The sequence below is a fragment of the Pristiophorus japonicus genome, chromosome 6, assembly GCF_044704955.1.
Source record: "Pristiophorus japonicus isolate sPriJap1 chromosome 6, sPriJap1.hap1, whole genome shotgun sequence".
Classification (NCBI taxonomy): Eukaryota; Metazoa; Chordata; class Chondrichthyes; family Pristiophoridae; genus Pristiophorus; species Pristiophorus japonicus.
The window spans coordinates 155,272,091-155,287,500 of NC_091982.1; the positions used below are offsets into that span (position 1 = coordinate 155,272,091).

At 47.8% G+C, this 15,410-nt stretch overlaps 1 protein-coding gene across 1 annotated transcript in view; it reads right to left on the minus strand.

Annotated features, from left to right (window-relative positions):
• LOC139266204 (allantoinase, mitochondrial) overlaps nt 1-3,367 on the minus strand; it is a 29,787-nt gene extending 26,420 nt beyond the window's left edge. The window contains exon 1 of the mRNA XM_070884034.1: nt 3,218-3,367. Coding sequence (XP_070740135.1) covers nt 3,218-3,367 — 150 coding nt within the window. The remainder of the gene's footprint in view (nt 1-3,217) is intronic.
• Nucleotides 3,368-15,410: the final 12,043 nt, after the last annotated feature.

Genomic DNA, 15,410 nt, shown 5'->3' on the forward strand with positions numbered 1-15,410 from the left:
CTGCATTTCCCATATTACAACAGTGGCTGCACTTCAAAGGTACTTCATTGGCTGTAAAGTACTTTGAGATGTCCAATGGTCATGAAAGGCGCTATATAAATGCAAGTATTTCTTTCTTTCTCTTCCCATATTTTGTTTTCTCACAAAGACGATTGCAGGGGCAGCTGCACGTGGTGCCACTGGGAACCGTAATGCTTGCCACTTTCTGCAGTGCGTTCTGGGTAACATGCCATTAGCTATTTAGCGCAAAGTAACTGGCGCTTGCAAAGCCAGCTTCTGTGTACATATGTTGAGGAGGTTGGGGTAAAGCAGTGTTGCATGTTCTAGATTGTTCTGTAGAGTGAAAGAGCTGGAAATGGTCACACGATTGGTGTAAATCACCACGTGATAAATACAAGCAGGTAAATACATTTCTTTATTATCCACAGCAGAAGAAAATACTTCAGAAAGAAATACCACAGAGACGTGTTGCAATGGTGCATGCCTTCATGGGAGTGTTTCTAAACTAACAGAAGAGAAAGGGTTTGCTCGGCACTTAATGTGAGGGTCCAGATAAATCAACACATCACGTGAAGTCACCGTGATGGAGATGGTCTTTGGCCCTCTAAACAAAAGAAGCTTTACCAAAGACTTTCAGCAGAGACAATTCCTCTCTGAAATATAATCTGCATATTAAACTGCCACTGGAATTTAATCAGAATCTGCGCCAGGAACCGCAACAGAACACAGGTCAGGAGCACATGCAACATTGCCGCTTCAGACTGCCCTCTTCATTTCTTTTAATTCATTCTCAGGATACGAGCATCACTGGCAAGGCCAGCATTTATTGCCCATCCCTAATTGCCCTTGAGAAGCTGGTGGTGAGCCACCTTCCTGAACCGCTGCAGTCCGTGTGCTCCCACAGCGCTGTTAAGGAGGGAGTTTCAGGATTTCGACCCAGCGACGATGAAGTCACAGCGATATCTGTCCAAGTCAGGATGCTGTGTGACTTGGAGGGGAAGTTGGAGCTGGTGGTGTTCTCATGCGCCTGCTGCCCTTGTCCTTCTAGGCGGTGGAGGTTCTGGGTTTGGGAGGTGCTGCTGAAGAAGCCTTGGCCAATTTCTGCCAGTAGTCCTTCCAGTAACCCATAGCAGCCACCCAGAGCTTTATGAAGGTGATTGGCTGGTGGCAGATAGTTAGGGTACTCTAGGGATGAGCTTCATGGGCAAATCTGCATTTTCTCATCCTTATATAATCTTCTGCACTTAGTAAGTTAATTAGAAAGAAGAACAAGTTTGCATTTATACAAAGCCTTTCACATCCTCAGGACATTGCAAGGCACTTCACAGCGAGCGAATTACTTGTGAAGTATGGTCACTGTAGGCAAATGTGTGAACAGCAAGGTCTAAAAACAGGAAACGACCAGCTAAACTCTTTTTGGCGGTGTCAATTGAAGGATTAATTTTGGCTGGGACACCGGATGAACTCCCTGTTTTTCTTCAAATGCTAACACATGATCTTTTACATCCACTTGAGGAGGCAAACTGGTTTAATGTCTCAGCTTTTGTAACAGCGCACTATGTCCTCATTACTGCCCTGGAGAATTGGCCTAGCTTATGTGTTCAAGTTCTGGAGTGGGGCTTGACTCAAGAACGTTATGGCTCAGAAGTGTGAGTGCTTCCAGCTGGGCTGGCTGGCAGCCAACTGACTTGCCCAATCGGAGTTGGTCCTGCTACATAACTGACAGTGCCATTGAACTGTGGCGTGGCTTCCATATCTATCGTCCCTGCGCCACTTCCTACGCTAGAACCTGTCTGCAGGTCAGGCTGCAGTAGATGGGCAACTCAAATACAGTCTTCCTCGTGAAGTGGAGACAATGTAGGTAGGTCTTCTCAGACATGGCCAAGTAGCCATGCCAGGCATTGAGCCTATTCCCAATGCAAGCCAGAGACCTGAGATGCAAGCCCCACTGCTTTTCCTCCATCTGCATGAATTCCTCTTCCTCCCAATCCTTGGCAGGCTGATTGGAACATGCGTGCTGAGCAGTGTGGCTTGAGCAGAGTTTAGCAGCTGCCGGCTGCAGCAGGCTGGAGGTTTAGGCGAAAGGGCTGGAGCTCGGTGCGAAAGGGCTGGAGGTCTGTGCGAAAGGGCTGGTGAATCGCAATAATTCAGCAGCAAACAGCAGACTAGGTAGTGTAACAGCAAGGATGCAGAAGCAGCACTTTGACAGGTTAAACCAGGCAGCAAAATCCAACTTGCAAAAACACAGTGGGCCTGGCTTTACAAATAGGAATTTGTTACTGAACATCACAGCAGTTGACAAGCACCCATTTTAAATATGCACAACGGGTGAAGAAAACCGAGGGAATTGATCAAACTAACCAATTGATCTACATTTATATCAAATTCAGGTTGTAATGAATCTTGTGCAGGACTGCAGGGCTGCCAACAAAATATTCCAAACGATCCGGTCGTGGAATTGTGTGTGGGCCAATGCTGAGGCTCAGGCCTACTTGCCACCTGTTCACTGAGCACATCAGGGGATCACTGCATTGTGGGATGGCTTAAGTCATTGCTTCCTGGCCTGTCCCCTGATGGATCAGTGAGTAAATGCCTTGCCCAGTGTAGTGCTGAAGGTTCAGGTTTATTCCCCGGTCTCTACGCTCACTCACTGATCTCCGCCAATGGTCTGGGTTGATGATAAGGGTGTTACTATTGGGAGGGTGACGATGTTTCCCAAACCAAATCCCGGGGACACTCAGGGTGAGAGCACAGCAAAGCAGCCTGGATGGAAATTGTAGGTTGTGCAGCGTAGCGAGGCTAAACTTTTTAGCAGCCTATATTCTAACAGTTGTTAAATACACTACAAATGCACAATTGTGCATTTAATTCCCGCGAATGTGACGTCACACTAATGAAACGCATTCAGAAATCTGACCTGCTCCCACCTCAATGACTGAAGTCACACCTGACTCCTCCCCCAGTGACTGAGGTCACACCTGACTCCTCCCCCAGTGACTGAGGTCACACCTGACTCCTCCCCCAGTGACTGAGGTCACACATGACTCCTCCCCCAGTGACTGAGGTCACACCTGACTCCACCCCCAGTGACTGAGGTCACACCTGACTCCACCCCCAGTGACTGAGGTCACACCTGACTCCTCCCATCCCGGGTGGGACTGTGGAGAATGTAATGTCAGGCGAATGTAATAAAGCGCAGAGTGTCTGCAAGGCTTACCTGTTGAGTCAGGGTGTGCGGTGCGGTGATTCCCTCGGGGTGAATGGCCACAATCTTGCCCCCTTCTATGATGATGTCGGCTGGGCCGATCCGCGAATCGAACACTACTTTTCTGCTTCTCACCACCGACAGTTGAGAGCCCACTTCCATTTCTAAACAGATTGTTCTGAATCCACGTACCATGTGACAAATCAACTCCGTGTCCAAGTCAGCGAGTCAATCGTTAACTAAAGAGACGTGGGTGATTGACAGGAGCCAAACGCGAAATAATTCTTTATCAGCCGAGCAAGTTGCCCAGTCATTTTATGTATTTATGCAGGTTTTGTTGATAGATACGAAGCGGTTTAAACTCTTTGTAGATGTTTATCTTTTTATTTATAATTTTTTTGCCCTTGCTGTGCCCGACACTAGAGTGGCTTGATGTGGCAGTGGGCAGTATAGCAGACGGAGCACCACCCTGCATCCAGCCGATGCAGCACCTGGTCTGTTTGACCGTCCTACTGCATGCCTAAAATGGAATATGATACTGGGTGTACCACGGGCCTTCGTTCTGCTTGCAAGCTTGGGCTTCGCTAGGGCTTCCTCTCTACCCTAAAAACCTGTGAGTGTACATGGAAAAGGTAACAATTGCACTTTTGTGCATTGGTGGCTCCAGGGATCAGAGGACAAGGGGACACAACAGGCCTTGTGCATAATACTGTGTCAGCTGTAGCTCAGTGGGCAGCACACTCACCTCTGGGTCCAGTCCAGGGACCTGAGCACAAAAATCTAGGCTGACACTCCAGTGTAGTGCTGACGGAGTACTGCACTGACAGAGATGATGTCTTTTGGATGAGACATTAAACCAAGGCGCCGTCTGCTCTCTCAGGTGGATGTCAAAGATCCCATGGCACTATTTTGAAGAAGAGCCGGTGAGTTATCCCCAGTGACCTGGCTAATATTTATCCCTCAATCAACATATCAAAAAACAGATTATCTGGTCATAATCACATTGCTGTCTGTGGGAGCTTGCTGTGCGCAAGTTGGCTGCCAGGCTTCCCACATTACAACAGTGACTACACTCCAAAAGTACTTCATTGGCTGTAAAGCGCTTTGAGATGTCCGGAGGTCGTGAAAGGCGCTATATAAATGCAAGTCTTTCTTTTACTTACCATGAACAGCACTGAGCAGCAGGAACAGAAAGCATAGACTGCCCCAACGTGTCAGCCTGATTTGACTATTTCTTCGTAGGACTGGGTGAGGCTGCCCTTCTGCCTGTGAATATAAATTGAGAGACAAAAGCCTGCCACAGGTATCTGGCGAGGAGAAGCCACCCGCTGTACTTCTTAAAACGGTGCTGCTGAACTTATAACACTCCATTTTCAGATTTATTTTGGGTTAATTGGGTTACATTTCTCTCGCATTTTTTTTGCATTGCTCCTTAATTCATTTTTCTATTGGCCTCTTTTTAATCACCAACCATTCAAGGGAGTTTTACTGTGATTGGCAAGTCCCCCAGGTCATGGAATATTCCATTACATTACATGAAAGGAGACCATTCAGCCCATCGTGCCAGCATCCAGCCCTTTGAAAGAGCGACCAATTATTCCCACTCCCCTGCCCTTTCCCCATAGCCTTTATTCTTTTCCTTTTCAAGTATTTATCTAATTCCCTTTCGAAAGTTACTATTGAGTCTACTTTCACTGCTCTTTCAGGCAATTTATTCCAGATCATCATAACTCGCTGTGTAAAAAATATTCTCCTCATCTCCCCTCCCGTTCTTTGGCCAATCACCTTCAATCTGTGCCCTCTGGTTACCAACCCTCCTGATAGTGGAAACAGTTTCTCCTTAATTACTCTGTCAAAACCCTACATAGTGTATCTTTGATAGAGTAAATAGGATGAACTTTCCTTTTGTGAATGAATCCAGCCCACAGGATGGGACAGGTTCACAGCTGATGGCAGAGACAGGTGTGCTTGATCTGGAGGAGGGCTCAGCTCCCAAGAGCCATACAGACCGACTAGGTTGCAGTTACATGGACATGTCTGAGGAGCTGTGTCTTCGTTGCCTACTACCTCCTGCAGTCGACCTCCAAACCTCCTGTACGGCTCTGCCCAAGGCACGGCCGTTTCGAACTTCTATACCACTGGCTCCCTTCAAGGACCTATGTTTGATATCTGCCCCGTCAGCTGGTATGTAATGCATTAGATATTGTGTCCTAGGGCTAAGCGCTTTAGCACTTTTCATGACCATCAACAAGAGAGGGCTCTTCCCAAGAATGACGAAGCTCAGTGATGGAGCCCATTCAGGCTCCTTGCAGCAATGTGCATTCCTATCCATCATAGAAACATAGAAAATAGGTGCAGGAGCAGGCCATTCGGCCCTTCGAGCTTACATCGCCATTCAATATGATCATGCTGTTCATTCAACTTCAGTACCCCACTCCCACCTTCTCTCCATACCCCCTGATCCCCTTAGCCGTAAGGGCCACATCAAACTCCCTCTTGAATATATCCAATGAACTGGACTCAACAACTTTCTGTGATAGAGAATTCCACAGGTTCACCACTCTCTGGGTGAAAAAGTTTCTCCTCATCTCGGTCCAATATGGCTTACCCCTTATCCTTAGACTGTGACCCCTGGTTCTGGACTTCCTCAACATCAAGAACATTCTTCCTGCATCTAACCTGTCCAGTCCTGTCAGAATTTTATATGTTTCTTTAAGATCCCCTTTCATTCTTCTAAATTCCAGTGAATATAAGCCTAGTCAATCCAGTCTTTCTTCATTGGTCAGTCCTGCCATCCCGGGAATTAGTCTGGTGAACCTTCGCTGCACTCCCTCAATAGCAAGCACATTCTTCCTCAGATTAGGAGACCAAAATGCACACAATACTCAAGGTGTGGTCTCACCAAGGCCCTGTACAACTGCAGTAAGACCTCCCTGCTCCTATATTCAAATCCTCTCGCTATGAAGACCAGCATGCCATTTGCTTTCTTTACTGCCTGCTGTACCTGCATGCCTACTGTTATGTATGTAACCACAATGTAACACTGTATACACTCAACCTAGATGCACACCTTGACTACAAGGGGTGAACTTGTGGTAGACACTCCTTACCTGATCACACAGGTATAAAAAGGGAGGTCCTACGCAGGGTCATCGCCTTTGGAGTCCTGTGAATAAAGAGTTAAGGTTACAGAGTGACCTTGTCCCCAGAATGTGCCTCATGTGGTTTCATACTATAGAGTAAGGACTTTACATTTGCGACGAGAAACGGGAATTCACGACCCACGAGAATGGCCACCGGTAGCACAGAGGAACGGTACTGTGTTGGGGAAGACTGGGACGATTTTGTCGAGAGTCTTCAGCAAAGCTTCGTTACGAAAGAATGGCTGGGGGATGCAGTGGCTGACAAGCGAAGGGCTCGTCTTTTGACCAGTTGCGGACAAAAGACTTTCGCGCCCATGAAGGACTTACTAGCACCCGAAAAGCCGGCGGACAAAACCTTTGAAGAACTCAGCAAATTGATCGGTGAGCACCTTAAACCGGCGAGGAGCATACACATGGCCCGACACAGATTCTACACCCAGCGACGTCGTGAAGGACAAAGCATACCGGACTTCGTAGTGGACCTCTGGCGTTTGGCCAGTCTCTGTAAGTTTACAGACGCCTGCAGCGGGGAGATGCTAAAGGACTTCTTTATCGAGGGCATCGGTCATGCGGGAATTTTTCGCAAATTAATTGAGACCAAGGATTTGACCTTGGAAGCGGCGGCGTTGTTAGCTCAAACTTTCATGGCGGGGAGGAAGAGACAAAAATAATATACGCACGCAATTCTGCCTCTAACGCGGCGATGGATCAGGGAGTCAACATCATCAATGTGACTCAGAGCCCCACAGACAGGCAGCGGCAGTCCAACACTCCCCAGGCAGCAACAGACCCCAGAGTAGGACTTCAACAGAGACAATGGCAGGCTGAACGGACATTCACACCATCACAAGGGACAATACGGCTCGGGATGGGGCCATTGACACCCACCAATAGGGTACTTAAGAGCAGCCAAAGGGACAGTCAGCGTGGAATGCCTGGCCATAGTCCCTTTGTTCCCAACAATGGAAACTTTAACTCATGCTGGAGGTGTGGGGGAAAACATCCAGCTAGATCTTGCAGATTTCAACAGTTTGTCTGCAGGATCTGCAATCTCAGTGGCCACTTAGCTCGAATGTGCAGGAAGCCTGCAACCAGACTAATATATGAGGGGGATGGACCAGAAGAGGGTTCTTTGAGGCAGGATGACTTTTGGGGAAAATCGATGGACGCCGAGGTTCAGCGGGTCCATGTGCCGAATATTCACAGTTCATACACCAAAACGCCACCAATGATGATGAGGGTTTTATTAAACGGTATCCCAGTACGCATGGAGCTGGACACTGGGGCCAGCCAGTCACTCAAGGGCGTTCAGCAATTTGAGAAACTATGGCCATTTAAAGTCAGTAGACCCAAATTAGCACGTATTGAGACACAATTACGGACTTACACTAAAGAAATCATTCCAGTGCTAGGCAGTGCAATGATGGCTGTCACACACAATGGGCTAGTGAATCGGCTGCCGCTCTGGATTGTCCCGGGCAATGGTCCCGCACTGTTGGGGAGGAGCTGGTTAGCCAAGATGAACTGGAAATGGGGGGATGTTCACGCAATGTCATCTGTGGAGCGAAGTTCGTGCTCACAAGTCCTACAACAATTCGATTCACTATTCCAACCTGGCGTCGGGACTTTCAAAGGCACCAAAGTAGTGATACACATCACCCCGGACGTCAGGCCAGTGCACTACAAAGCCAGAGCGGTGCCATATGTGATGCAGGAAAAGATCGAGAGCGAATTGGACCGGCTGTTGAGAGAGGGCATCATCTCGCTTGTTGAATTCAGCGACTGGGTGAGCCCCATCGTTCCCATCCTAAAAGCGGATGGCTCTGTCAGGATCTGTGGCGACTACAAGGCCACCATCAATCGGATGTCCCGACAAGATCAATACCCATTCCCGAGAGTGGAGGACCTCTTCGCCACACTGGGAGGCGGCAAGCTGTTCACCAAGTTGGACCTCACTTCAGCCTATATGACCCAGGAACTGGCCGACGAATCTAAACTACTGACCACCATCACCACGCACAAGGGACTGTTCGTTTATAACAGGTGCCTATTTGGCATTCGATCAGCGGCCGCGATTTTTCAATGATACATGGAAAGCCTACTTAAATCCATTCCTGGAACGATCGTATTCCAGGACGACATCCTCAACACGGGTCGAGACACCGAGGAACACCTCCACAACCTGGAGGACGTGCTACGCCGACTGGACCGGGTAGGCCTGCGACTCAAGAAGTCTAAATGTGTGTTTTTAGCTCCTGAGGTTGAGTTTCTGGGCAGGAGAGTTACTGCAGATAGGATTCGGCCCACTGAATCCAAAACAGAGGCGGTTCAACACATCGGAGCTGCGTTCATTTCTGGGATTGTTGAACTATTTCGGGAACTTTCTGCCGAACTTGAGCATGTTGTTGGAGCCGCTACATGTGCTCCTGCGTAAGGGTTGCGATTGGTTTTGGGGGGATTGTCAGGAACGGGCTTTTGATCAGGCGTGAAACCTATTTTGTTCAAACAAGTTGTTGGCCCTGTACGACCCCAGTAAAAAATTGGTTCTGACATGTGATGCATCGTCCTATGGGGTTGGGTGCGTGTTGCAGCAGGGCAATGCTGATAGCCAACTACAACCTGTGGCTTATGCCTCCAGGTCGCTCTCTCAAGCAGAACGGGGATATGGGATGGTTGAGAAGGAAGCGCTTGCATGTGTCTATGGTGTAAAAAAAAAATGCATCAGTACCTCTTTGGTAGGAAGTTTGAATTAGAGACGGACCACAAGCCACTCACATCCCTGTTGTCAGACAGCAAGGCTATCAACACCAACACATCAGCTCGCATACAGCGATGGGCTCTCATGCTGGCTGCTTATGACTACTCCTTCCGGCACCGGCCCGGCACTGAAAATTGCGCTGACGCGCTCAGCAGGATTCCACTGGCCACCATTGAGGGAGCAACGGAGCAAAGCGCCGAGATGGTCATGGCTGTCGATGCCTTTGCCAGTGCAGGCTCCCCCATCACAGCCCGCCAGATCAAAATCTGGACAAACAGAGACACTCTCGTATCCCTGATTAAGAAATGTATCCTGATTGGGGATTGGGCGCCTGCACACGGAGCATGCCCTGAGGAGGTCAGACCATTCCACAGACGGATGGATGAGCTCTCCATCCAAGCCGACTGCCTACTATGGGGCAGGGAGGCATTTTTCAGGGAACTCCACAGCAAGCACCCAGGCATTGTGCTGATGAAGGCTATTGCCCGGTCACACGTTTGGTGGCCTGGAATTGAATCAGACCTGGAACACTGTGTTCGCAGGTGTACGACGTGTGCCCAGCTGGGTAATGCCCCCAGGGAGGCCCCGCTCAACCCCTGGCCCTGGCCCACCAAGCCATGGTCACGCATTCATGTTGACTACGCAGGCCCATTCATGAGTAAGATGTTCCTCATTGTGATAGATGCGTACTCGAAATGGATCGAGTGCATCATTCTGAATTAATGCACGTCATCCACCACCGTGGAAAGCCTACGTGCAATCTTTGCAACCCATGGCTTGCCGGACATCCTGGTTAGTGATAATGGCCCATGTTTCACAAGCTACGAAGTTTGAGAGTTTATGTTGGGCAATGGCATCAACCACGTCAGGACTGCGCCATTCAAGCCGGCCTCCAATGGCCAGGCGGAATGTGCGGTCCAAATCATTAAGCAAGGTATGCTCAGGATTCAAGGACCTTCCCTACAATGCCGCCTATCGTGTCTCCTGCTGGCCTATCGATCCCGACCGCACTCGCTCGCGGGGGTCCCGCCCACAGAGCTACTAATGAAACGGACACTCAAAACTCGGTTGTCCCTCATTCACCCAGTCCTGACCGACCATAGTTGAGGGCAAGCGCAAGTCACAAAATGAGTACCATGATCGTAATTCGAGGGGGAGATGTATAGAAATAAATTATCCTGTATTCGTCCTCAATCACGCCATGGGGCCCAAATGGCTTGAGGGCACTGTAATTGACAAAGAGGGAAATAGGGTCATCGTGGTAACACTCAACAATGGTCAGATATGCCGTAAGCATCTGGACCAAGTAAAAAAAAGGTTCAGCTTCGACACGAAGGAACCTGAGGAAGACCATGAGATGGAGCTCACACCACCGCCAGTGAACGAGCAACAAGAGCAATCAGAAAAATGCACAGTCCCTGAGGTCAGCCGGGACAGGCCGGAATCACCACTGGTGACAGACACTCACGTCAGTGTCCAACAACCAGAGCCCCAACTGCGGCGCTCCACGAGGGAGCGTAGACCACCTGAAAGACTAAACCAATGATCCCAATAGGACTTTGGAGGGGGAGGTGATGTCATGTATGTAACCACAATGTAACAACACTGTATTACTGTATACACTCAACCTAGATGCACACCTTGACCACAAGGGGTGAACTTGTGGGAGACACTCCTTACCTGATCACACAGGTATAAAAAGGGAGGTCCCATGCAGAGTCATCGTCTTTGGAGTCCTGTGAATAAAGAGTTAAGGTCACAGATTGACCTGTCCCCAGAATGTGCCTCATGTGGTTTCATACTATAGAGTAAGGACTTTACACCTACCTTCAGTGACTGATGTACCATGACACCCAGGTCTCGTTGCACCTCTTCTTTTACTAATCTGTCACCATTCAGATAATAATCTGCCTTCCTGTTTTGGCCACCAAGGTGGATAACCTCAAATTTATCCACATTAGACTGCATCTGCCATGCATTTTCCCACTCAGCTAACCTGTCCAAGTCACCCTGCAGCTTCTTAGCATCCTCCTCACAGCTCACACTGCCACCCAGCTTAGTGTCATCTGCAAACTTGGAGATATTACACTCAATTTCTTTGTCTAAATCATTAATGTATATTGTAAATAGCTCGGGTCCCAGCACTGAACCTTATGGCACTCCACTAGTCACTGCCTGCCATTCTGAAAAGGATCCATTTATTCCCACTCTTTGCTTCCTGTCTGCCAACCAGTTCTCTATCCACGTCAATAAATTACCCCCAATACCATGTGCCTTAATTTTACACACTAATCTCATGTGTGGGACCTTGTCAAAAGCCTTTTGAAAGTCCAAATACACTACATCCACTGGTTCTCCACTCTACTAGTTACATCCTCAAAAAACTCTAGAAGATTTGTCAAGCATGATTTCCCTTTCATAAATCCATGCTGATTGGACCGATCCTGTCACTGCTTTCCAAATGCGTTGCTATTACATCTTCAATAATTGATTCCAGCATTTTCCCCACCACCGATGTCAGGCTAACCGGTCTATAATTCCCTGTTTTCTCTCTCCCTCCTTTTTTAAAAAGTGGGGTTACATTAGCTACCCTCCAATCCATAAGTACTGATCCGGAGTCCATGGAATTTTGGAAAATGACCACTAATGCATCTACTATTTCTAGGGCCACTTCCTTAAGTACTCTAGGATTCAGATTATCAGGCCTTGGGGATTTATCAGCCTTCAGTCCCATTAGTTTCCCGAACAAAATTTCCTGACTAATAAGGATTTCCCTCAGTTACTCCTTCTCGCTAGATCCTCGGTCTCCTAGTATTTTTGGGAGGTTATTCGTGTCTTCCTTAATGAAGACAGAACCAAAGTATTTGTTCAATTGGTCTGCCATTTCCTTGTTCCCCATTATGAATTCACCTGATTCTGTCTGCAAGTGACCTACATTAGTCTTCACTAATCTTTTTTTCTTCACATACCTATAGTCAATTTTTATGTTCCCTGCAAGCTTACTCTCATACTCTAATTCCCCCCTCCTAATTAAACCCTTTGTCCTCCTCTGCTCAATTCTAAATTTCTCCCTGTCCTCAGGTTTGCTGCTTTTTCTGTCCAATTTATATGCCTCTTTCTTGGATTTAACACTATCCCTAATTTCCCATGTCAGCCACGGTTGAGCCATCTTTCCTGTTTTATTTTTACGCCAGACAGGGATGTACAATAGTTGTAATTAATCCAAGTGATTTTTGAATATCTGCCATTGCCTATCCACCGTCAACCCTTTAAGTATCATTCGCCAGTCTATCCGAGCCAAATCACGACTCATACCATCGAAGTTTCCTTTCTTTAAGTTCAGGACCCTAGTCTCTGAATTAACTGTGTCACTCTCCATCTTAATGACCATATTATGGTCACTCTTCTGCAAGGGGCCATGCATGACCAGATTGCTAATTAATCCTCTCTCGATACACAAGACCCAGTCTAGGATGGCCTGCTCTCTAGTTGGTTCCTCAACATATTGGTCTCGATTACCATCCCTTATACACTCCAGCAAATCCTCCTCCACAGTATTGCTACCAGTTTGGTTAGCCCAATCAATATGTAGGTTAAAGTCACCTATGATAACTGCTGTACCCTTATTGCATGCATCCCTAATTTCCTGTTTGATGCCATCCCCAATTTCCCTACTACTGTTTGGTGGTCTGTACACAACTCCCACTAACTGTGGAATTCTCTACCACAGAAAGTTGTTGAGGCCAATTCACTAAATATATTCAAAAAGGAGTTAGATGTAGTCCTTACTACTAGGGGGATCAAGGGGTATGGTGAGAAAGCAGGAATGGGGTACTGAAGTTGCATGTTCAGCCATGAACTCATTGAATGGCGGTGCAGGCTCGAAGGGCTGAATGGTCTACTCCTGCACCTATTTTCTATGTTTCTATGTTTCTATGTTTTCTGCCCTTTGGTGTTTTGCAGCTCTTCCCATATAGATTCCACATCATCCAAGCTAATGTCCGTCCTTACGATTGCGTTAACCTCCTCTTTAACCAGTAATGCTACCCCACCTCCTTTTCCTTCCTGTCTATCCTTTCTGAATATTGAATAGCCCTGGATGTTGAGTTCCCAGCCTTGATTACCCTGGAGCCATCTCTCCATAATCCCAATTACATCATATCCGTTAATAGCTATCTGCGCAGTTAATTCATCCACCTTATTATGAATGCTCCTTGCATTGAGACTCAGAGCCTTCAGGCTTGCTTTTTTAACATTTTTTGTCCTGTTAGAATTATGTTGTAATGTGGCATCATAGGCAGTCCCTCAAAGCGAGGATGACTTGCTTCCACGCCAAAAAAGGATGAGTTCACAAGTGTTTCAATGAAGAACCTAATATTCCAGGTCCTGAACTACATCCTGAAGGGTGGAAGATGCCTGATTGTGGATTTTTTTAACGTGTGGTGGCCATTGCACACCAGCCACCACACGGGCTTGACAGAGCTAGGTCTTGGTCCAGTGGGAAAGGTTATCCAAGACGACTGGAGACCTGCTCTGCTGCACGGACCTAGTGCGCACACATATCACAGTGTGGGCTGGCCCGTGCTGCCCCTGGGTCCCTGGCCCTGAACTCATGCCACTCCTGGACCCGATCACGTCCTCTACATTCTCTCGCCGCTCCTTCGCTCCGATCTCGCCGCTCCTGCTGTGTCTGCCCCATGTTCCAATCACCGACCTGAGAGCAGCGTGGAGGCATTCTACTTCAGGAGGGCAACGGCAGTGAAGAGTGACGTCATTCCTATCCATCAATGTGCAGGCTGCACGTCAGTGACTCTCAGAGCTACATATGCAGATAGATGCCAACTACTCTGGCAGCCACCACAATGCATTTATTCTCCACTGGCCAGCCCGCAGTCCCAACATTATTTCAAGACTGTTGCGTCTACTTGGAAGGACTTGGCTGACCAGATTCCAAGAACTGCAACAGAATGGAAATATATTGAGTCACATGGTTCACAAGTTGAGCATACCATAGGCCTAGTGACACAAGGATATCTAGGACCATCCACGCAGCAAAGGGCTAGAGGAAGGTGGGGATAATGAGGCTAAGCCTTAGGAGTGGCCAGATCCACTGGAGCAGCATCATGGGCGGGAATACAACAACATTTAGTGGAGAATGTAAGTTCCTTAAAAACTTGTAAGGCCCCCCAGATAAGCATTGCTCTGTCACGAACTGTCATAATAAGCCAACCTAATATCATGATCCTGTCGTATACCTTGCCCACCATGTATGCACAGTCAGTCATGCCCTGAAGCAATAACATAGCTCAAGACAAAATACTCCTAGCATAAAGTTCATGGCCAAATTTCAACATTTATTTGTCAAACAGTAGGAATTTTGGAGCAGTGCCAATGTTTCTTCCCCACTGTACGTGTATGGTGAGAGTCTCTTATTAACTATTCTAATGCCAGAGGAGTTCTCCCCGGTGTAGAGGCTAATATTTATCCCTCAACGAGATAAGCTCATCGTGTCTGTGCCAGCCCTTTGAAAGAGCTAAAACAGATTATCTGGTCATTACTACATTGCTGTTTGTGGGAGCTTGCTGTGCGCAAATTGGCTGCCGCGTTGCCTACATTATAACAGTGACTCCACTTCAAAAAGCAGTTCATCGGTTGCAAAGCACTTAGGGACGTCGGGAGGATGCGAAAGGCACTATGTAAATGCAAGTTTTGTCTTCCTTTCTCCTAGGTAGTATTTGAGTGGGAAAAGGAGGCGCGGGGTCTCTGGCTGACAGGTGTCCCCGAGAGCTCGCTGGTATGGATGTGTCTTCCTTCTGCTGAGGCAGGTGCCACATCCGTATTTCGGGTACACTCGCATTTTTACCCCTTGTTCTCTGGAAGCTAGTAATGGAGTCATTGTTCAATGTCGCCTCCTTCAAGCCCCTTCCCTTGACTGCTCAGCAAATGATCCTTTCAGTAGCTGAATTGCACAAACCAGGAATGTCCCAAATTCAATCCCTGGTCTGTACTGAATCAGCTGGTATCAGCCTGGGCACTACAATTGGCCTCAGCACCCCTGGGCGAGGAAAGGGGGTAAGAAGAGCAGGGTTCCTGCTCCTGTTCACTTACCATGACCCGAGCTAAAAGTTTGCACATCAACACTAATTGAGCCCAAGATGATTCTCAACTGTAATGCTTTTTATGGTTGACTAGCCTACCGATGCTCACTATTAAGCCCCACAGACCCAGGAGAGGTACCTGAAGGCTTGGCAGTGCCTGTGAAACCCAACACAGCAGGGAGGAACTTTAACCCAAGAGAAACCTT